Here is a 25821-nt window from a genome sequence, read left to right as displayed (position 1 = left end):
GTCCATATATGACTTCCTATCAGTGCTCAATAGTAACTGTACAGATATCTGTAATCATGTACATGTTATAGGAAATCAAAATATAGACAATAATAATAATAATAATAATAATAATAATCGTCATCATCATCATCATCGTCATAATAATAACAACAAAAGTGCTCAGAGAGGGCAGACCTCTGCCAAGGCAGATCAGTGCCCCCCAGCCCCCGATCACCACCAAAATTTAATCATTTGTTCCTTGAGCCAGTATCAACATTTCCTGAAATTTTCATCCAAATACGTCCATAACTTTTTGAGTTATCTTGCACACACACAGACAGACAGACAAACCAACACCGGAAAACATAACCTCCTTGGTGGAGGTAATAATAATAATAATAATAATAATAATAATAATAATAATAATAATAAATTGCATGTATAAAGCACTTTTCATTCAACAGAATCTCAAAGTACTACAGAGAAAAGACAGTCCAATAAAAGATAAAATACTATATCAAGAATAAAAGACAAAGCAAATTAAACAAAGCATCATGGTGGGCCATACAAAACCTGTCTAAACAGGAACGGCCATTATAAAAATCAAATCTAAATTTCTCAAAACTCTGAACAAACTTTGTAGACATTGTCCCAAGGAAGTTACATAAAAAATATGAAATGAATCCAACCAGTAGTTTCAGAGAAGATTGTTGAACTGTAGACATCGGTGACCTTGAGTTTGACCCTTCAAGATCACTCAAGGTCAAAGATCTTGAACCCAAATGAAAGTCCATTTATGACTAACTATCAGTGCTTGATAGAACCTGTATTGATATCTCTAACCATTTCCACATTATAAACCTTGAAATATGGCCCATTGTAAGTAAAGGCAGATTTTTAGTATTAAAAACATTTGTTAAAAATGGAAAAATCTAAATATCTCAAAACTGTAAACAGACTCCATAGACATTGTCCCAAGGAAGTGACATATAAAATTTTAAATGAATCCAAGCAGTAGTTTTGTCGGAGATGTTTGAAGAAAGTGCTGATGAAGATGACAAAGATGACGAAGATGCCGTCGGACCCAGCGCCTTCACAATAGCTCGTGGCCTTCCAGCCGTTGAGCTTAACAGGATCCAGACTGTTCCCATCAACAACAGCAGAGGCCAGGGTGTGTCCTGATCTGGAGTTCATGGAGGTGGAATCTGTTGAAGTTTTCTCAGCTCAGACATTTGTATGTTTTCAGAACATGTCAGGGATGAAAACTAAACGGTTTCTTGTGTACTCTAGTTTGTGTCGTGTCTTCAGTGTGTTTTGGTTGTAGAGTGTGTAATAGAACAGCTTATCAGACAGTACATTTGTGCTTCCTCAGTCAGAGGGGTAATTGTGATGAACCTGAAGTGTGATAAACTGTATTTAATTTTATTACTGACTTTTGTAATGTGGCTTTTAAAACTAATCAATGCCTAATCCTAAATATTTCAGATCTGTGTTAACTTACAGAATAACCACTGTCCTTAGGTTCTATATTATGTGGTTTTTGGAGAACTAAAGGCTGTTTTTACACAAATGTAGACAGCATTAGTAAAGGCAGGATGTGGGCTGTGTCAGTGTCCTTGGAAAAGGACATTTGTACTTTTTGCACCATCAATATTAAAAAGTACAGAGAGATTTTGTAGCAACACATGCTGCCTTCCATATGACAGCGTTCCCACAGACATTCATACATATTTCAGCAAGTCAGTGTACAAACCCCACTGTGCACATATTATTAGAGAGACAGACAGACAGACAGACAGATAGATAGATACTTTATTCATCCCAGAGGGAAATTTACAGTTTCCAGCAGTATCCACAAACTTAAATGAAACACTTTAAACACAATAGTAAAAACACTTTAAACACAATAGTAAAAACACTGTAAACACAATAGTAAAAACACTTTAAACACAATAGTAAAAACACTGTAAACACAATAGTAAAAACACTTTAAACACAATAGTAAAAACAGTGTAAACACAACAGTAAAAACACTTTAAACACAACAGTAAAAACACTTTAAACACAATAGTAAAAACACTTTAAACACAATAGTAAAAACACTTTAAACACAATAGTAAAAACACTGTAAACACAATAGTAAAAACACTGTAAACACAATAGTAAAAACACTGTAAACACAATAGTAAAAACACTTTAAACACAATAGTAAAAACACTTTAAATACAACAGTAAAAACACTGTAAACACAATAGTAAAAACACTTTAAACACAATAGTAAAAACACTGTAAACACAATAGTAAAAACACTTTAAACACAATAGTAAAAACACTGTAAACACAACAGTAAAAACACTGTAAACACAATAGTAAAAACACTTTAAACACAATAGTAAAAACACTTTAAACACAATAGTAAAAACACTGTAAACACAATAGTAAAAACACTTTAAACACAATAGTAAAAACACTGTAAACACAATAGTAAAAACACTTTAAACACAATAGTAAAAACACTTTAAATACAACAGTAAAAACACTGTAAACACAATAGTAAAAAGACTTTAAACACAATAGTAAAAACACTGTAAACACAACAGTAAAAACACTGTAAACACAATAGTAAAAACACTTTAAACACAATAGTAAAAACACTGTAAACACAACAGTAAAAACACTGTAAACACAATAGTAAAAACACTTTAAACACAATAGTAAAAACACTTTAAATACAACAGTAAAAACACTGTAAACACAATAGTAAAAACACTTTAAACACAATAGTAAAAACACTGTAAACACAACAGTAAAAACACTGTAAACACAATAGTAAAAACACTTTAAACACAATAGTAAAAACACTGTAAACACAATAGTAAAAACACTTTAAACACAATAGTAAAAACACTGTAAACACAATAGTAAAAACACTTTAAACACAATAGTAAAAACACTGTAAACACAACAGTAAAAACACTGTAAACACAATAGTAAAAACACTTTAAATACAACAGTAAAAACACTGTAAACACAATAGTAAAAACACTGTAAACACAACAGTAAAAACACTGTAAACACAATAGTAAAAACACTTTAAACACAATAGTAAAAACACTGTAAACACAACAGTAAAAACACTGTAAACACAATAGTAAAAACACTGTAAACACAATAGTAAAAACACTTTAAACACAATAGTAAAAACACTTTAAACACAACAGTAAAAACACTGTAAACACAATAGTAAAAACACTGTAAACACAATAGTAAAAACACTTTAAACACAATAGTAAAAACACTGTAAACACAATAGTAAAAACACTGTAAACACAATAGTAAAAACACTGTAAACACAATAGTAAAAACACTTTAAACACAATAGTAAAAACACTGTAAACACAACAGTAAAAACACTGTAAACACAATAGTAAAAACACTTTAAACACAATAGTAAAAACACTGTAAACACAATAGTAAAAACACTTTAAACACAATAGTAAAAACACTGTAAACACAACAGTAAAAACACTGTAAACACAATAGTAAAAACACTTTAAACACAATAGTAAAAACACTTTAAATACAACAGTAAAAACACTGTAAACACAACAGTAAAAACACTGTAAACACAATAGTAAAAACACTTTAAACACAATAGTAAAAACACTTTAAATACAACAGTAAAAACACTGTAAACACAATAGTAAAAACACTTTAAACACAATAGTAAAAACACTTTAAACACAACAGTAAAAACACTGTAAACACAATAGTAAAAACACTTTAAACACAATAGTAAAAACACTGTAAACACAACAGTAAAAACACTGTAAACACAATAGTAAAAACACTTTAAACACAATAGTAAAAACACTGTAAACACAATAGTAAAAACACTTTAAACACAATAGTAAAAACACTGTAAACACAATAGTAAAAACACTTTAAACACAATAGTAAAAACACTGTAAACACAACAGTAAAAACACTGTAAACACAATAGTAAAAACACTTTAAATACAACAGTAAAAACACTGTAAACACAATAGTAAAAACACTGTAAACACAACAGTAAAAACACTGTAAACACAATAGTAAAAACACTTTAAACACAATAGTAAAAACACTGTAAACACAACAGTAAAAACACTGTAAACACAATAGTAAAAACACTGTAAACACAATAGTAAAAACACTTTAAACACAATAGTAAAAACACTTTAAACACAACAGTAAAAACACTGTAAACACAATAGTAAAAACACTGTAAACACAATAGTAAAAACACTTTAAACACAATAGTAAAAACACTGTAAACACAATAGTAAAAACACTGTAAACACAATAGTAAAAACACTGTAAACACAATAGTAAAAACACTTTAAACACAATAGTAAAAACACTGTAAACACAACAGTAAAAACACTGTAAACACAATAGTAAAAACACTTTAAACACAATAGTAAAAACACTGTAAACACAATAGTAAAAACACTTTAAACACAATAGTAAAAACACTGTAAACACAATAGTAAAAACACTGTAAACACAATAGTAAAAACACTGTAAACACAATAGTAAAAACACTTTAAACACAATAGTAAAAACACTGTAAACACAACAGTAAAAACACTGTAAACACAATAGTAAAAACACTTTAAACACAATAGTAAAAACACTTTAAATACAACAGTAAAAACACTGTAAACACAATAGTAAAAACACTTTAAACACAATAGTAAAAACACTTTAAACACAACAGTAAAAACACTGTAAACACAATAGTAAAAACACTTTAAACACAATAGTAAAAACACTGTAAACACAACAGTAAAAACACTGTAAACACAATAGTAAAAACACTTTAAACACAATAGTAAAAACACTGTAAACACAATAGTAAAAACACTTTAAACACAATAGTAAAAACACTTTAAACACAACAGTAAAAACACTGTAAACACAATAGTAAAAACACTTTAAACACAATAGTAAAAACACTTTAAACACAACAGTAAAAACACTGTAAACACAATAGTAAAAACACTTTAAACACAATAGTAAAAACACTTTAAACACAACAGTAAAAACACTGTAAACACAATAGTAAAAACACTTTAAACACAACAGTAAAAACACTGTAAACACAATAGTAAAAACACTTTAAACACAATAGTAAAAACACTGTAAACACAACAGTAAAAACACTTCAAACACAATAGTAAAAACACTGTAAACACAATAGTAAAAACACTGTAAACACAATAGTAAAGAAAAAACTTAAACACAAAAGTAAAAACACTTTAAACACAATAGTAAAAACACTTTAAACACAATAGTAAAAACACTTTAAACACAATAGTAAAGAAAAAACTTAAACACAAAAGTAAAAACACTTTAAACACAATAGTAAAAACACTTTAAACACAATAGTAAAAACACTTTAAACACAATAGTAAAAACACTTTAAACACAATAGTAAAAACACTTTAAACACAATAGTAAAAACACTGTAAACACAATAGTAAAAAATAACTTAAACACAATAGTTAAAACACTTTAAACACAATAGTAAAAACACTTTAAACACAATAGTAAAAACACTGTAAACACAATAGTAAAAACACTTTAAACACAATAGTAAAAACACTGTAAACACAATAGTAAAAACACTTTAAACACAATAGTAAAAACACTTTAAATACAACAGTAAAAACACTGTAAACACAATAGTAAAAAGACTTTAAACACAATAGTAAAAACACTGTAAACACAACAGTAAAAACACTGTAAACACAATAGTAAAAACACTTTAAACACAATAGTAAAAACACTGTAAACACAACAGTAAAAACACTGTAAACGCAATAGTAAAAACACTTTAAACACAATAGTAAAAACACTTTAAATACAACAGTAAAAACACTGTAAACACAATAGTAAAAACACTTTAAACACAATAGTAAAAACACTGTAAACACAACAGTAAAAACACTGTAAACACAATAGTAAAAACACTTTAAACACAATAGTAAAAACACTGTAAACACAATAGTAAAAACACTTTAAACACAATAGTAAAAACACTTTAAATACAACAGTAAAAACACTGTAAACACAATAGTAAAAAGACTTTAAACACAATAGTAAAAACACTGTAAACACAACAGTAAAAACACTGTAAACACAATAGTAAAAACACTTTAAACACAATAGTAAAAACACTGTAAACACAACAGTAAAAACACTGTAAACACAATAGTAAAAACACTTTAAACACAATAGTAAAAACACTTTAAATACAACAGTAAAAACACTGTAAACACAATAGTAAAAACACTTTAAACACAATAGTAAAAACACTGTAAACACAACAGTAAAAACACTGTAAACACAATAGTAAAAACACTTTAAACACAATAGTAAAAACACTGTAAACACAATAGTAAAAACACTTTAAACACAATAGTAAAAACACTGTAAACACAATAGTAAAAACACTTTAAACACAATAGTAAAAACACTTTAAACACAACAGTAAAAACACTGTAAACACAATAGTAAAAACACTGTAAACACAATAGTAAAAACACTTTAAACACAATAGTAAAAACACTGTAAACACAATAGTAAAAACACTGTAAACACAATAGTAAAAACACTGTAAACACAATAGTAAAAACACTTTAAACACAATAGTAAAAACACTGTAAACACAACAGTAAAAACACTGTAAACACAATAGTAAAAACACTGTAAACACAATAGTAAAAACACTTTAAACACAATAGTAAAAACACTGTAAACACAACAGTAAAAACACTGTAAACACAATAGTAAAAACACTTTAAACACAATAGTAAAAACACTGTAAACACAATAGTAAAAACACTTTAAACACAATAGTAAAAACACTGTAAACACAATAGTAAAAACACTGTAAACACAATAGTAAAAACACTGTAAACACAATAGTAAAAACACTTTAAACACAATAGTAAAAACACTGTAAACACAACAGTAAAAACACTGTAAACACAATAGTAAAAACACTTTAAACACAATAGTAAAAACACTTTAAATACAACAGTAAAAACACTGTAAACACAATAGTAAAAACACTTTAAACACAATAGTAAAAACACTTTAAACACAACAGTAAAAACACTGTAAACACAATAGTAAAAACACTTTAAACACAATAGTAAAAACACTGTAAACACAACAGTAAAAACACTGTAAACACAATAGTAAAAACACTTTAAACACAATAGTAAAAACACTGTAAACACAATAGTAAAAACACTTTAAACACAATAGTAAAAACACTTTAAACACAACAGTAAAAACACTGTAAACACAATAGTAAAAACACTTTAAACACAATAGTAAAAACACTTTAAACACAACAGTAAAAACACTGTAAACACAATAGTAAAAACACTTTAAACACAATAGTAAAAACACTTTAAACACAACAGTAAAAACACTGTAGACACAATAGTAAAAACACTTTAAACACAACAGTAAAAACACTGTAAACACAATAGTAAAAACACTTTAAACACAATAGTAAAAACACTGTAAACACAACAGTAAAAACACTTCAAACACAATAGTAAAAACACTGTAAACACAATAGTAAAAACACTGTAAACACAATAGTAAAGAAAAAACTTAAACACAAAAGTAAAAACACTTTAAACACAATAGTAAAAACACTTTAAACACAATAGTAAAACACTTTAAACACAATAGTAAAGAAAAAACTTAAACACAAAAGTAAAAACACTTTAAACACAATAGTAAAAACACTTTAAACACAATAGTAAAAACACTTTAAACACAATAGTAAAAACACTTTAAACACAATAGTAAAAACACTTTAAACACAACAGTAAAAACACTGTAAACACAATAGTAAAAATAACTTAAACACAATAGTTAAAACACTTTAAACACAATAGTAAAAACACTTTAAACACAATAGTAAAAACACTGTAAACACAATAGTAAAAACACTTTAAACACAATAGTAAAAACACTGTAAACACAATAGTAAAAACACTTTAAACACAATAGTAAAAACACTTTAAATACAACAGTAAAAACACTGTAAACACAATAGTAAAAAGACTTTAAACACAATAGTAAAAACACTGTAAACACAACAGTAAAAACACTGTAAACACAATAGTAAAAACACTTTAAACACAATAGTAAAAACACTGTAAACACAACAGTAAAACACTGTAAACGCAATAGTAAAAACACTTTAAACACAATAGTAAAAACACTTTAAACACAATAGTAAAACACTGTAAACACAATAGTAAAAACACTTTAAACACAATAGTAAAAACACTGTAAACACAACAGTAAAAACACTGTAAACACAATAGTAAAAACACTTTAAACACAATAGTAAAAACACTGTAAACACAATAGTAAAAACACTTTAAACACAATAGTAAAAACACTTTAAATACAACAGTAAAAACACTGTAAACACAATAGTAAAAAGACTTTAAACACAATAGTAAAAACACTGTAAACACAACAGTAAAAACACTGTAAACACAATAGTAAAAACACTTTAAACACAATAGTAAAAACACTGTAAACACAACAGTAAAAACACTGTAAACACAATAGTAAAAACACTTTAAACACAATAGTAAAAACACTTTAAATACAACAGTAAAAACACTGTAAACACAATAGTAAAAACACTTTAAACACAATAGTAAAAACACTGTAAACACAACAGTAAAAACACTGTAAACACAATAGTAAAAACACTTTAAACACAATAGTAAAAACACTGTAAACACAATAGTAAAAACACTTTAAACACAATAGTAAAAACACTGTAAACACAATAGTAAAAACACTTTAAACACAATAGTAAAAACACTGTAAACACAACAGTAAAAACACTGTAAACACAATAGTAAAAACACTTTAAACACAATAGTAAAAACACTTTAAATACAACAGTAAAAACACTGTAAACACAATAGTAAAAACACTGTAAACACAACAGTAAAAACACTGTAAACACAATAGTAAAAACACTTTAAACACAATAGTAAAAACACTGTAAACACAACAGTAAAAACACTGTAAACACAATAGTAAAAACACTGTAAACACAATAGTAAAAACACTTTAAACACAATAGTAAAAACACTTTAAACACAACAGTAAAAACACTGTAAACACAATAGTAAAAACACTTTAAACACAATAGTAAAAACACTGTAAACACAACAGTAAAAACACTGTAAACACAATAGTAAAAACACTTTAAACACAATAGTAAAAACACTGTAAACACAATAGTAAAAACACTTTAAACACAATAGTAAAAACACTGTAAACACAATAGTAAAAACACTGTAAACACAATAGTAAAAACACTTTAAACACAATAGTAAAAACACTGTAAACACAACAGTAAAAACACTGTAAACACAATAGTAAAAACACTTTAAACACAATAGTAAAAACACTTTAAATACAACAGTAAAAACACTGTAAACACAATAGTAAAAACACTTTAAACACAATAGTAAAAACACTTTAAACACAACAGTAAAAACACTGTAAACACAATAGTAAAAACACTTTAAACACAATAGTAAAAACACTGTAAACACAACAGTAAAAACACTGTAAACACAATAGTAAAAACACTTTAAACACAATAGTAAAAACACTGTAAACACAACAGTAAAAACACTGTAAACACAATAGTAAAAACACTGTAAACACAATAGTAAAAACACTTTAAACACAACAGTAAAAACACTGTAAACACAATAGTAAAAACACTTTAAACACAACAGTAAAAACACTGTAAACACAATAGTAAAAACACTTTAAACACAATAGTAAAAACACTGTAAACACAACAGTAAAAACACTTCAAACACAATAGTAAAAACACTGTAAACACAATAGTAAAAACACTGTAAACACAATAGTAAAGAAAAAACTTAAACACAAAAGTAAAAACACTTTAAACACAATAGTAAAAACACTTTAAACACAATAGTAAAAACACTTTAAACACAATAGTAAAGAAAAAACTTAAACACAAAAGTAAAAACACTTTAAACACAATAGTAAAAACACTTTAAACACAATAGTAAAAACACTTTAAACACAATAGTAAAAACACTTTAAACACAATAGTAAAAACACTTTAAACACAATAGTAAAAACACTGTAAACACAATAGTAAAAAATAACTTAAACACAATAGTTAAAACACTTTAAACACAATAGTAAAAACACTTTAAACACAATAGTAAAGAAAAAACTTAAACACAAAAGTAAAAACACTTTAAACACAATAGTAAAAACGCTTTAAACACAATAGTAAGAACACTTTAAACACAATAGTAAAAACACTTTAAACACAATAGTAAAAACACTTTAAACACAATAGTAAAAACACTTTAAACACAATAGTAAAAACACTTTAAACACAATAGTAAAAACGCTTTAAACACAATAGTAAAAACGCTTTAAACACAATAGTAAAAACACTTTAAACACAATAGTAAAAACACTTTAAACACAATAGTAAAAACACTTTAAACACAATAGTAAAAACACTGTAAACACAATAGTAAAAAATAACTTAAACACAATAGTTAAAACACTTTAAACACAATAGTAAAAACACTTTAAACACAATAGTAAAGAAAAAACTTAAACACAAAAGTAAAAACACTTTAAACACAATAGTAAAAACACTTTAAACACAATAGTAAAAACACTTTAAACACAATAGTAAAAACACTTTAAACACAATAGTAAAAACGCTTTAAACACAATAGTAAAAACGCTTTAAACACAATAGTAAAAACGCTTTAAACACAATAGTAAAAACGCTTTAAACACAATAGTAAAAACACTTTAAACACAATAGTAAAAACACTGTAAACACAATAGTAAAAAATAACTTAAACACAATAGTTAAAACACTTTAAACACAATAGTAAAAACACTTTAAACACAATAGTAAAAACACTTTAAACACAATAGTAAAAACACTTTAAACACAATAGTAAAAACACTTTAAACACATTAGTAAAAACACTTTAAACACATTAGTAAAAACACTGTAAACACATTAGTCAAAACACTGTAAACTTTCCACAAAGAGTCACAGAGGTCTGGCTGAGGAAGAGGAGGGTTCTGGTCCTGGACTGGCCTGATGTGATGTGGAACATTTTGAAACACAAAAACAAACAAACAAAACAACCCCTGGACTGTTTCATACCTGAAGATTTGTTTACAGGAAAAATGAGACAAAATGAAGTTGAAACCCTTCATCACTTGCTGTCTTTAGTCCTAGGATTTATTTTAAGTGTTACAAAATGTTAAAGATTTAACCAGATTTTTTTTTTTTTGTAATGAGTTGAAGGAATCAAAAATTGAAACAAGTGTTGGTCTTAAAAAAATCTATTTTTATTTAACATGATGTCCCAGTTTCTTCTGCTTTGGGGTTCTACAGCCACATTTCCATATTTAATGACTGTCAAAGCAGTCTTTATATACTGACACTGAAATATACTGTTTAAGGATTGTTTGAGTCATAATGTTGAATCCAAATAAATATTTGATCATGCACTTGTACTGATGTATTGATCTTCAGTAATTAGATCACTCATATAGAATTGACTTTCCATGTGTCCACAGCAACAAGGAGTACACATCTTTGTGATGTTGTATAAGGAGGTGGAACTTGCCCTGGGCATCAACTCAGGCTATAGCAAGAGGACTCTGATGCACCTGCACCCCAACATCAAGGTACCAGCAGGGTTTTAACTATGAAAAGATACACCAGTTTATGTTTTCCCAACCTAACTGACAGTTGTGGCATGGTTCGGTCAGACCTCAGTTGCAGAGAGAAATTCACTGAATCAAATAGTTAGATGGTCCAGTCGCCTGATTGGTGAGTCCCAGTCTTGTCCCGCCTTCCTGTAAACTAAACAGGTCCAGAGGACGGTTTCATCAATTCTTAATCAGTCTATATCTTAGTTTATAGACCTGAAAACCACCAACCAGGCCAGAAATCTGGGTGTAGTGATGGACTCTGAGCTAAATTTTGAAAAACACATCAAGGCAGTCACAAAATCAGCCTACTATCACCTTAAGAACATCTCAAGGATAAAAGATCTGATGTCTCAGCAGGACCTGGAAAAACTAGTCCGTGCATTCATCTTCAGTCGGCTCGATTATTGTAACAGTGTCTTAACAGGTCTACCTAAAAAATCCATTAGACAACTGCAGCTCATTCAGAACTCTGCTGCTAGAGTCCTCACTAAGACCAGAAAAGTGGACCACATTAGTCCAACTCTGAGGTCCTTCCACTGGCTGCCTGTCCGTCAGAGGATAGACTTTAAAGTTCTGTTGCTGGTCTATAAAGTTCTGAATGGTTTAGGACCAAACTACATCAGTGACCTCCTGACCCAGTATGAACCCACCAGACCCCTCAGGTCATCTGGATCTGGTCTGTTGTCAGTTCCCAGAGTCAGAACCAGACACGGAGAAGCTGCATTCAGCTTCTACGCTCCACATGTCTGGAACAAACTCCCAGAAAACCTCAGATCAGCTGAAACACTCAGTTTATTTAAATCCAGGTTACAGACCCACCTGTTCTCAGCTGCATTTGAATAGAGTTTATATTCATCAGTTCAGATCTGCACTGTTCCTTTTAAGCCAAAAGTTTTTATCTGTTTAATCTGCTTGTCTCTTTTATCTGTTTATCTGTTTTACCTATTTATCTGATTTTTGTTTGTTTGTTTGTTTGTTTGTTTGTTTTTCTCATGCCTTCTGCTGTAATGCTTTTAATGTTTTATGTAAAGCACTTCGTACGTGAAATGTGCTATAGAAATAAAGCTGCCTTGCCTTGCCTTAATAATGACTCCCATCCTTTACGAGGTGAATTTCAGCTCCTTTCCTCTGGACGGAGGTTTTTATTCCCAAGGTGCAGGACACAGCGTTATAAAAACAGCTGTGTTCCTGTTGCCGTCACAGAGCTCAAGAAGAAATAGTGACATTGCACTTTATTAACTTATTTTTAGTTATTTATTCTGTTTCTTTGCTCTATTTATTATTATTGTGACTCCAAATTTTAAAATTTTAACATTTTATGTTCTTATCCTGGTTTTTATCCCAGACTGTTTTTATCTTCTGAGGTTTTTTTGTGTTTTATTGCATCTTATTTTTTATTTATTTGATCTTATTTATTTATTTTATTCTTTTATTTATCCATGCTGCTATACTGATGAATGGTGGAACTCTGAGCACTTTTTGTCCTGTCTTTTTGTCCTTTCTGTAAGCTTGATCAAGTACCTGCCTAACATGTTCAATGTATGTCTTGTATGTCTTGCTGTAATGCCAAAGCAATCACCTCGACTGCAAAACAAATCTACCCACGGGTTCAAATAAAGTAACCTTGTAACGTCTGGAATCTGTTTCCAGTGTTGTTGATGTTTTCTGCGTCCTGTATGTTCAGGTGATGCGTCACCCGGACCACGTCTCCTCCTCTGTCTATCTGTGGGCACATCACGAGAAGATTGTTGTCATTGACCAATCAGTGGCATTTGTGGGTGGGATCGACTTGGCGTACGGTCGATGGGATGACAGAGAGCACCGGTTGACGGATGTGGGCAGCGTGACGCGATCTGTGGCTCTGGAGCAGGTCAGAACCACACAAATACACACAGAACTCCTAAAACCCAATATGGAGCAATACATGCAGGTACCGCCTCATGACAAATGGTTGGACTGTGGAGAAAAGGACGAAAAGGAAAGGAACCAGGAATAAAATAGAACATTATTATTCACATTCACACATCTGCCTGGAAGGATGGTGTAGGGCTGAGTTACATCCTACAGTTACTGTGCATAAATACAGAATATAACAGCATCTACACACATTTTATTGAATAGGTACCTTTATTTGGACGTCTAAAATACAAAAGTATAGAGCTGCATCAATCAGTTATTTTTGTAATGGATTAATCGATCCATTCCTGTATTTTCTTCAATTCGATTAAACAATTTGAATCGGCAAAAAAAAAAAAAAAAAAGCAAAAATGTGAAAAAGACATGTCTGAAAATGACAACTTGTCCCTGAAGCAACAACTGCGAAAAGTATAAATGTAAAACGGCTAAAATTTGCTTCTGTCTTTGTGCATAAGAAATCAATATAAGTGAATCCCCAAAGGAACTTTGTGTTGGTAAATGTAAGTTATGCAAATGTACAGGATTTCAGTTCTGTTGTAACATGTTGATGGTCATATGAACTGTTTTCAGCTCAAAAATGTCCAATTTCAGCACAATTAATGCTATATTTTCATGTCACTAATGGCCAAGTTATATTTGAACTGAATTTACCTGAAAAACAAATATTCCATTCTTTTAGATTCCCCAGTTTTTCTTACAAGATTCTCTCCTACATATCACATGTTTTATTTTTACAGGTTCAATCTGGAGTATGGTGCTGATCCATCCTGCTTATGTTACGCCAATACATACATGAAGAATGTCACACGTCACTTTTTAAATCAACAGTTTTCTAATAATAAGCATTTTTATAAAGAAATAACAATTCTATATTGTTATTTCCTCTTTAGTATGATGATAAACTACACAATAAATAATTCTGATCCTAGTTTTTGCACAGGGATCATTAGTGTAAACGCTGACATGGCTGCAGAGCATCAGTATGATGGGATCCACAACAACCATGTCACATCCGTCCACTGACACATTTTGTGTTTTTGTGTCAGCTGTTATTGTTTTAGATCCACAATACTAACATTTATGAATAAGGGGAGAATTAGCAATAGTAAGTATATAAGTTTATTCCCAATAAAGTACTGGTACTGACCAGAGCATCATGGGTAATGTCACGTCCGTCCACCAGCAAAAGTTTTCACATACACGTGCTATTCAAAATCCAGTATTTCCGAAAATATAGCTTCCACTGTCAAATAATATCAGTAGTCTGTGCACAAATGTACTAGCATTATTTCAACACAGTTCTATGCATTTCTTACAACTTTTTTTTTTTTGATGAAAATGGCCACTCATTTGACCCCCTAAGTAAATTTTAGCCGAAAAGGATATATTAACAAATATCTATATACAAATAACTATGGAAGCCGAGAAGGGCCGTGGATTTACCTATCATTTTATGGTCGAGAAAACGAACTTTGTTATCTCAAGATAATGAATTAATCTATTTTGTTAATCACAAGAAAACGATTTTTGTTTGTTCATTTTCTCGTAGTTACTGTAACTTGCTGCAAGTTGTTGTTGAATGTGTGTTCTGTTCTGTCCTCCACATGTCAGCGGCAGCTCTTGAAGGCTGCGAGGTAGAGGATGTGGTACCTGAATTCTGTATATGGTTCTCTATCACAAAATACTAAAATAAATTAATTAGTTATCACAAGAAAACGACCTTTGTTATCTCGTGATAAGGTAGTTAGTTGGTGTAGTTTTATTTTGAGCACATAGAATCAGATAACAAAGAACCATGCAACATGGTCAAACAAAATTTTTCAGCGCTCGAAAAGGAGTGGGAAGAAATATAAGTTATAGACTCCCACCCCGTTTTTACAAACTAATAATTAAATTAATTCCACTTTCTTTGCTTTAACACACTTTTTTTCACTATATTTTTACAATAACACAAAGCATCCATACAAACCATTCACATACATTTTTTTAGTCACCTCACACACTTTTTTAATATGAACTATAATATTTATATGCACTTTCATTAATTAATTCAGTATCACAAGGTAACAACCATAAAATAATATGTAAATCCACGGCCGTTCTCGGCTTCCGTAATTATAACGACAATGACAACGGTATAAAGATTGTAATCGAATAATTTTTTTTAATCGATTTGAGTTGCTTAATCAGTTCAGCTCTCTAAAAGTACATAAATCCACCTACAAAACCTACACAAAAATATGCTGCACTATTAACAAGGACTTTACAATCAATATATTTTCATGTAGACTCAGTTAGGGTTATTATAGTTAATTAGTGGATGTCAGAGATATTTACTGTGCCTACTGTTTGTTGCAGTTTTACCTCTACAGTATCCGTAGATTCATAGTCCCATTCACCTCTGGAGTTTCATGCCCATCATAGCAACCAGTAACTAAGTATGAGACTGAGCCTGTTTACATGCACACCAATACTCCGATCATTACCCGATCTCTGGAGTTATCACATTATTCAAGTGATCATGTAAACAGAATAATCTGATATGTTTTATTAGAACACAGCAGTAATCTGATTATGAGAAATTACATTAAAACACCTGGATTTCTCCCCAATAATTTGATGTCCTCCTGCATGTATACAACTTAATCTGATTTATTTAGTTCTTTTTACATCTGCACATGTGTAAACCTGATTAAAATCGTACAGAATGGAAGTTACATAGTCAAACGTGAACGGAAGACAATAACAGGAATTTTAAGTCTACCATCACTACGTACGTACGTACTCTGAAAGAAATCCCAAAATGGATTGAAGCATCTAATTCAGGGTTTTTCAATTATCGCATTTCTTAAGTGCATATAAATGCATTAGATGTGATTTTTACACGTAAACAGGCTAAGTGACTCAAATTTGGTTTAAGGTAGTCGTCAGACAGTTGCCTATCACTGTAATCTCTCCTCAGTTAATCAGAGGAGACTTGGCTGAACATACTGATATAAATGTATGCAGGTTTAGAGGAAATTGTGCGAAAGACAGTGATGTAAATGTGAGGTTTTTGCATTCGAATAGAAATGTCTGCTCTGATTTAATATTGGGTTTAATGGTTAAGATGGAACTCCCGGCTCTTAGTTCAGATCCTATAAATCACTGGGCTGTAGGAGTCCTATGAGCTTAAAAGAGGACGAGTGTGTCTGCATCAGGAGTGAATATGTTGTACTGGTTGTAAATTGTCTCAGAGTAACAGCAGGTTTAATATTAAACTTTTACATTTTCCAATAGCGTCTCCCCCTCAGGTGATGACAGACTGCCATCACTGGAGTGCAAGATCAGGAGAAAAACATAAAACTTAAACTGCAAATAACAGTAAATATTCAGCATTATATTGAGAAACTGACAGAATCCAATAAAGCCTGAAGTTTCGTGTCGTGTTTAAGATTTCGACCGGGTTTCTGCATTAAAGCGTGAAGAAATAATAACGCGGCTCAAAAGAAGTTGCGTGCAATGAGGACCTTTCTCCAAAAAACAACAATTAAATAAATACCACAATGAACAAAGAGCAGGTAAAATCAGCTTTGTTTAAATTACATAAAAGGTTTATTGTGTAAAAGATAAAAAAAAAGCTGTGCACAAAAAGGGGACTAACATGAAAAACTCAAACTAAATATAAACTAATCAAATCCTCAAAACACTTAAAAAACTAATAACCACTTATGCTTCTATTAATCTAAACTGAAATCCAAACCCAAACTGAAATACTCAGTAAAAATGTCAAAACTATAAGAACTGTGGACTTGAATCACAGGTCACTGAACTCCTCTCCCTCTGTGTTCATGTTCCAAGGCCGGCTTCACCAATACTCCGTCCAGTAAGGGTGTGTCCTCTGCAGATGGTGTTTCCCAGAGCAACGGGCGAGGAACACCACCCAGCGACCCAGTGGAATTACCCAAACTGAAGGGCATCGGACGCAGCAGGAAGGCCCGCTTCAGCCTGTACAGACACCTGCACAAACACACTCTGCAGCACGCGGACAGCGTCAGCAGCGTGGACAGTGCAGGTGAGTCTGTGAACCATCAAAACGTCGACCTCATAGAATAACTGCCTAAGTCATACATTAGATGGACAAAAGTATATGGACACACTGAATTCAGGTATTTCTTTTCTAACAGGGGTCTGGGCTACAAAACAATGACGAATGACATAATATAGTTTTATAGCAGTGTTTTTCAACCTTGGGGTCGGGACCCCATGTGGGGTCGCCTGAAATTTCTTGTAATTGATAAAAATAAAAAAAAAAATTAATAAAAAATGTATTAATAAAAAATATATGTTGAGTTGAGGGAGACAATCACAATCCATAAAAGACATGACAAACTCTGAAGCTGAAACTGCAGCACTGTGGTTCTGTTTATCTGTCAAATGTTCATTGTGGTCGGTTTCAGATGCTGCAGCTCTTCCATAATTCATAGTTTGACTTCTTGTTTGTTCAGTATTAATTGTCCTCCTTGTAAATCCAAGCTGGACTGACTGGACATATCCTGACCAAGGAAAATCAAATTCTCACTTTGTGCAGTAATCTACACCTGGCTTTTCTGCCTCCATCCATAATAATGGACATTATATAGCCTAAATGTCATCTAAAATTAACATTTATTTGCAACACAGTATAGCAAACTAGTATATGATTAAAAAAAATTATTTTAGCAAAAAAATGACTGGGATCACCAGAAATTTGTGACGTTAAAATGGGGTCACGAGCCAAAAAAGGTTGGGAACCGCTGTTTTATAGTGTGATAAATATCATATTGATTATTAATATTGATGTTCTTTTTGTTTTGTTTTTGTTTTTAGTTTAGTTTATTTCGAATATGCAACAACACAAAGTAATCTTATTTAGTCCTTAGAAATAAAACAGATAGTAAGAAATCATGGAAAAGAAAAAAAAAAAAACTTAAACATATACATGCAAGCAAAGTATGACTTCATTTGCACATTTGAAAAGGAGTGGGACGAAGTATAACTCATTTAATAACAACCCAATGAGATGTTTACATCTCAAATGAGCATGAACAGGTCAACTTACAGCTGTAGACATGATGTGTCCCAATATTTTTGTCCATATATTTTATATGGGATGGGATATTTTTCTTCCTAAGTGAGATGTGAAGAAAGTAGATGGTTAGTTGTGTTAGAAAATTATTATTTACAGTCAGAGCACAAAAAATATTATGGAAATTTAGAGTTAGAACATTTAAAATCCTAGTCATGGATAAAAAAGAAAATTAAAAAAATCACTGAGAGAAATTAATTAAAAACCATCTCTGAGGTATTTTGGAAGTAAATATAACAATTTAAACCAAACTACTCAATGCAGTGATATTTATCATACACATTTATCAAACACCTGAATTCAACGTGTCCACATACTTTTGTCCATATAGTGTATGACTGGCAGTTATGCTATGGGGCTAATGACATAGGAGAATCAGTGTGAGAACATGAGGTCAGGCTGAGTTTCTTACATTCAAGGGTTCATATTTCTAACATCATCGTCCTGTTGCTTCAGGGAGTGGGTCAGTGAAAAGCCTGAAGACCGGAGTGGGAGAGTTACAGGGCAACACACGCTTCTGGCACGGAAAAGATTACTGCAACTTCGTCTACAAGGACTGGATCCAACTGGAGAAACCTTTTGACGGTGCGGTTCACACACACCAGAATCAAATACCCACAAGTCAAGTTTATTTCTATAGCACATTTACAACAACATGAAGTGCCCCAAGTGCTGTAAAAAAAAAATATGGGTAAAAATACAAAATATGATAAAACTTGCCAAAATATATAGAGATACAAGATATATTAAAACTAATAAAAATAGATAAGGATGAATAGTATCTAAAAACACAACCAGACAAAAAAACAAAAAACAAATCAAAGTCACACACTTGTATTAAAAGCCAGTTCATGTTCTGGGTGTTTCAGGTCTTAATTATATTGCGACAAATTTCTCCTTTTGGCAGGTCCACAATCCCCTACATACTGCTAATCCTCCTCCCATGACTTTTCCTGTCGCTTTTGAAGTTCCTTGCATTAAAAAAAATATATAACCAACTTCTAGACATAATGTGACTGTTTCCCAGCCTTTTTTTCTAGGGTCAACTTGTTAGAAATGACAAGCCCATTCACAGGAGGCCTAATCACAAAAGGCGCAAATTTATACTCTCCTTTGGTGTGACGAGTGCATTCAGCAAATCATACACTCTTTGACGTTTACTTTCCTGATTACTCATATGGGCAAAAGTTTCTGAAAAGTTATAGATAATAGTGTTAGGTATGATTATGACATCAATATATGTTTGGTTTCAAAACAACTGACGTAGTGCCTGCTGAGAAAAAACAACTAAATGTTCATTGTAAATTTTGCTTCCCCACCCTGTATGTGTGTGTGTGTGTGTGTGTGTGTGTGTGTGTGTGTGTGTATATATATATATATATATATACACACACACACACACACACACACATATATATATATATATATATATACACACACACACACACACACACACACACATATATATATATATATATATATATATATATATATATATATATATATGAGGTTTTACAGATTTGATGAAAAATTGGTCATGAAAGTCTCCCGCACCTTTAAAATAAGACATAATCACCTACAGAGTGAATTAAATTGAATTAAGCAAAAAAAAATCTTGAATTAAGCAAAAAAAATCTGCCAATGGAACAAGTGAAAATTATCTTGGTAAGATTTCTTTAGATAAGATGCAGGAAGGTTAAATAGAGAGAAAAATTGTTTTGGGAACGGCCACAAAAGTAACAGTGGGTCCTTATGGGTTAAATTAATATTTGTAAATAGTGTGTGTGCTTTATCCTAGTGATGATGTGTGGTAATAGTGACTGACTGACAAAAACTGACTTGCATACTACGTCCTACCAAAAAATAATTTCACCAGCCGCCACTGGGTTAAACTTGTGGAGTATAAGTGAAAACGTTGTGCTTGGCTTGACTTGTGATTCATGTTGGAATTTTACCGCTGCAGCTTATTTGCTCTATTTTTCCTTCTTACACCATGTCTGCCACTTGTTCTGCTTTAACTGAGCCTTTTCTGTTTTCTCTGTGCAGACTTCATCGACAGGTACACCACTCCCAGAATGCCTTGGCATGACATTGCCTCAGTGGTTCATGGGAGGGCGGCCCGGGATGTGGCCAGACACTTCATTCAGCGCTGGAACTTCACTAAGGCACAGTAACACTTGGCATTAACATTAGTAATAGTATTCATGATGCAGAGCTAAATTAGATCCTGAAAATGAACGTACAAGTTACTTCAAACTGAGCAATAAACACTAAGTCAGAGCAAATGTCTGGCGAGAACGGCGGAAAAAATACCATCATGTAGAAGCGTTCCAAGGTTTTTCCACTTGCATGTATTCCTCCTCTTTCTGACACTGTTCACCCGTTCTCCACCCAACTGCCTCTCCTGCAGATTATGAAGCCAAAGTATCGCTCCCTGTCGTACCCATTCCTCCTCCCCAAGTCCCACTCCAGCACCAGTGAACTCAGATACCAAGTCCCCGACTCTGTTAACGCCAAAGTGCAGGTGAGAGACGGCGACACGTATCCAAGCGCAATGAAACAGATGTGTTCCAAAAATATCAAATAAAGCTAACACCGTGTCATTTGAGGGACCTGTCTTTAGAGTTTCACAGAATTAAACCAGGGCACAGTGTCAAGCGTGAAGTACTGGTTGAAAATTGTAGAGAAACCACAAGAGCACATACTGAATAAACTCCCACTTTCCCACGCTATCTCCCTCATCCCAGCACACTGGAAAGATATAAAAGAGAATAAGCGTTAAAAAAAAGTCTCCACGGGCCAGAATGTTATGTAACTACAAAGGTTCACTCTTGCAGTTGACACTTAAGAGTTTTTAGCCAAAAGGAAAGCGACCTCAGAGTGAAACGCTGGTCTAAAATAGGAAATACACCAAGATGCCATAAGTACATCATGTTTTTCTACAAGTGAATGTGATCTTTTGATTTTTTTTTTTTTTTTTTTCTTTTTTTTTGGTTTTATTTTGCTTTGATGTCACTTCTGAAAGTTTGGTTGTGGCTGCTTTATTTTTAAGTTAATTTGTGCCATGCAGCTGTACAGCACAGATGGTTAAAGTTTAAGATAAGATGAGATAAGATAATACTTTATTATCCCACCATGGGGGAATTTCACAGTTAACATTAACACCATGCTGAGAACACACACAATGATACGCAGCCTTCCAAGAATTTTAATGAAAACCAGAGCCCTTATTGACAATCTTCATCACTCTGTTTGAGTGATTAGTTTCACAGAATAAACACAACATGTTGTAAGCCTCAAAGCATTATTGCCTAAGTTATACACTATGTGGACAAAAGTATTGGGACATGTTGAATTTAGGTGTTTCTTTTCCTAACAGGGGTCTGGGATACATAGTTTGATATTGTGATAAATAAAAGGGCTGCTGGGGCGGCAGTGGGTCGTCCAATAACTGAAGGGTTGGTGGTTCGAATCCCGCTCTGTCCTAGTCAGTCCGTTGTGTCCTTGGGCAAGACACTTCACCCTCCAGTGCCACTCACACTGGTGTATGAATGTTTGGTGGTGGTCGGAGGGGCCGTAGGCGCAAATTGGCAGCCACGCTTCTGTCAGGGCAGCTGTGGATACAGATGTAGTTTACCACCACCAGAGTGTGAATGTGAGAGCAAATGAATAATGGGTCAATAATGTAAAGCACTTTGGGTGTCTAGAAAGGTGCTATATAAATCCAATCCATTATTATTATTATATTTAGCTTAACCCACTTTTATTAGTCTTAGGTTAATTTATTTGTGTATTTGAACCCTAATAGTTCATACAGTTTGAATTTGAACCCTCCAAGTGCTGCAAAGCTATCTTTATGTTCATTTTGGCAAAAATCGAGTGGATTTCTACAACCTGTTTTAATTCCTGCTTAATGTGTTATGTCACAACATTTGCACATATAAGGTCAAGACTTCAGTCGAACATTTCTCCGAGTACGACATAATTGTTTGTCAGCAGCAGCGGTTGTAGTCCATACTGAAAATATGTCCAAACTTCAAGCCGATTACCTAAAATGTTCAGTTTTTGGTTAATAGGACAGAGCAGCACAGCCAACAACCTAGAGGGGGCGGGGCCTGAAGTGGCTCATGTGCGTTTAAAGGGCCAGCACTCCAAACGACCTTTCTGGTGTCATTACTCAGAAATAGGGTTGAAGATGGACCTGTGGAGTTGAATTAATGAAGAATTCAGACCCAAGAGTAGCATTTACAGTTTATGTAGACCACAGGGAAATGTTTTAAAATGCATAATTCCATTTAAAAAAGCTACACTAAACAAAAATATAAACGCACCACTTTTGTTTTTGCTCCCATTTTTCTTGAGCTGAACTCAAAGATCTAAAACTTTTTCTATGTACACAAAAGGCCTATTTCTCTCAAATATTGTTCATAAATTTGTCTAAATCTGTGTTAGTGAGCACTTCTCCTTTGTCCTTTGCTGAGATAATCCATCCACCTCACAGGTGTGGCAGATCAAGATGCTGATTAGACAGCAGGATTATTGCACAGGTGTGACTTAGGCTGGCCACAATAAAAGGCCACTCTAAAATGTGCACTTTCACTGTATTGGGTGGTCCAGGGGGGTCAGAAAACCAGTCAGTATTTGGTGTGACCACCATTTTCCTCGCACAGTCTTCTTCATGAATTCTCTGAAACAGCTTTGGAGATGGCTTATGGTAGAGAAATGAACATTCAATTCTCAGGCAAAAGCTCTGGTGGAGATTCCTGAAGTCAGCATGCCGATTGCATATTCCCTCAAAACTTGTGACATCTGTGGTATTGTGCTGTGTGATAAAAGTGCACATTTTGGAGTGGCCTTTTATTGTGGCCAGCCTAAGGCACACCTGTGCAAAAATCATGCTGTCTAATCAGCATCTTGATATGCCACACCTGTGAGGTGGATGGATTATCTCAGCAAAGAAGAAGTGTTCACTAACACAAATTTAGACAGATTTGTGAACAATATTTGAGAGAAATAAACCTAGTGTGTACACAGAAAAAGTTTTAGATCTTTGAGTTCAGCTCATGAAAAATGGGAGCAAAAACAAAAGTGGTACGTTTATATTTTTGTTCAGTGTAAATATCACTCCTTTAATTCTAATCTTTATATCTCAAATCATCATGAACAGGACATCTTACAGCTGTAGCCATGATTTGTCCCAATATTTTTGCCCATATAGTTTATAAATATCAATATTTCCTAAAAGTGTAATGGGAGATTTTTCTTCTTAAGTGGGATGTGAAGAAAGTAGATGGCTAGTTGTGGTGGAAAATTATTATTTACAGCCAGAGCATGAAACATATTTTAGAAATTTACAGGTAGAACATTTAAAATCATTGTCATAGATAAAAAACAAAAACAAAAATCACAGTCAATGTTGAGAGAAATTTAGTAAAAACTGTCTCTGAGGCATTTTAGAAGCAAATGAAACAATTTAGACCAAACTAACCAATGCAGTAATATTTATCATAATATAAAACTATATAATGACATTTATCATTATTGACCCCTGTTAGAAAAGGAACACCTGAATTCAACATGTCCGAATACTTTTGACCATATAATGTATGACTTAGTCAGTTATGCTATGAGGCTAATGATATGAAGAAATTAATCTGTTTTTTTATGTGGTAATTCTGTATCTCTGTGTTTAAGGTGTTGCGCTCCGCTGCAGACTGGTCTGCAGGAATTAAATACCATGAAGAGTCCATCCATAATGCCTACATCCAGGTCATCGCCAAGAGCAAACACTACATCTACATCGAGGTAAAACAGAAATGATAACAAAAGGCAAATACAATAAAATGACATGAGTTATAAAGAGTGGACGGCATAGAGCTGTCAGTTTCAGGATAAGGCTGCTCTTGACTATTGATTTTTCTAGTTTTATTAAGTCTGATGATGATTAATGAAACCTGAATCTTCCAGGGATCGGTTCCAACAAAAAGACTTGAATGTTAAAGTTCAATAATAGTTAATAATCGTTAATAGTTAAGGATGCGGTTATCCTTCAAATGTGTTTACAATGTGATTTCGGGCTGTCCCAGACAAAAGATGAGAAAATATAGTGATATCTTCAAAAAAAAAAAAAATCCATTTGGTGGCCCATAGTTGATGTTTACAGACAACTGTTGTATTTTTCATGGATGAGACAAAGGAATAATACAGCCTCCTCCTCAGTCTGTATGACTTGTAAAACCAGATGTGTTTTAACCCTTTAAGCGCACAACATTGTGACAAGCAACACAACCGAATAAAACATACAGCTTTTTGAAAACTTGATATCAAAATTGAATATTAAAAAAAACTAGAAAAGCACTCAGAGAGCGCAGGCCTCCGCCAAGGCAGCTCAGTCTCCCATGCTGTGATCTACTAAAAATAATACCTAACGAAAATCACTTTTTTGGAAGTGGCAGTTTTCTCCTGGATCTATCTCCATAGTTGTTAAAAACAAATCCGTTGGCACACTTCAGATTTCACACTGTCATGGCTGTATTTTGGTGTTTGTTGCATGTCAATACCATAATTTGTTCCCTTGTTAGGATGAAAATTCCAAAACTCCACTATTTTTTCCTGTTCTGGATCATGGTATCCAGAATTTTTTGAGGATCCAGATCGATCTTCAGTATCTTGTAGAACCTGTTGGGAATTTTTTTTTTTTTTTACCAAGCACTCTGACCATTCACTGTGGAGTTACACATACATATGTTGAAAATATCCCTGTCTCCCAATGATAAAGAATCCTTTTAAAAATTCCTGGATCCAGACAGTGATCCGGATCATTCCAAAAATCTAATCATTTGTTACTCATGCCATTTCGGACATCTCCTGAAAATTTCATCAATATCCATCCGTAACTTTTTCAGTTATGTTGCTAACTAACCAACAAACAAACAAACCCTGGCAAAAACATAAGCTTCTTG

General features: G+C 32.4%; 1 protein-coding gene across 1 annotated transcript in view; it reads left to right on the top strand.

The window, feature by feature from the left end:
- The window catches only part of pld1a (phospholipase D1a), a 98022-nt gene that overhangs the window by 54461 nt on the left and 17740 nt on the right, over window positions 1-25821 (top strand). The window contains exons 13-19 of the mRNA XM_030127524.1: window positions 11698-11808; window positions 13520-13705; window positions 17593-17806; window positions 19316-19444; window positions 20906-21024; window positions 21270-21383; window positions 24554-24664. Coding sequence (XP_029983384.1) covers window positions 11698-11808; window positions 13520-13705; window positions 17593-17806; window positions 19316-19444; window positions 20906-21024; window positions 21270-21383; window positions 24554-24664 — 984 coding nt within the window. The remainder of the gene's footprint in view (window positions 1-11697; window positions 11809-13519; window positions 13706-17592; window positions 17807-19315; window positions 19445-20905; window positions 21025-21269; window positions 21384-24553; window positions 24665-25821) is intronic.

This window comes from Sphaeramia orbicularis, chromosome 22 (genome assembly GCF_902148855.1).
Source record: "Sphaeramia orbicularis chromosome 22, fSphaOr1.1, whole genome shotgun sequence".
NCBI classification, from domain to species: Eukaryota; Metazoa; Chordata; class Actinopteri; order Kurtiformes; family Apogonidae; genus Sphaeramia; species Sphaeramia orbicularis.
This window is presented reverse-complemented; position numbering and strand designations above follow the sequence as displayed.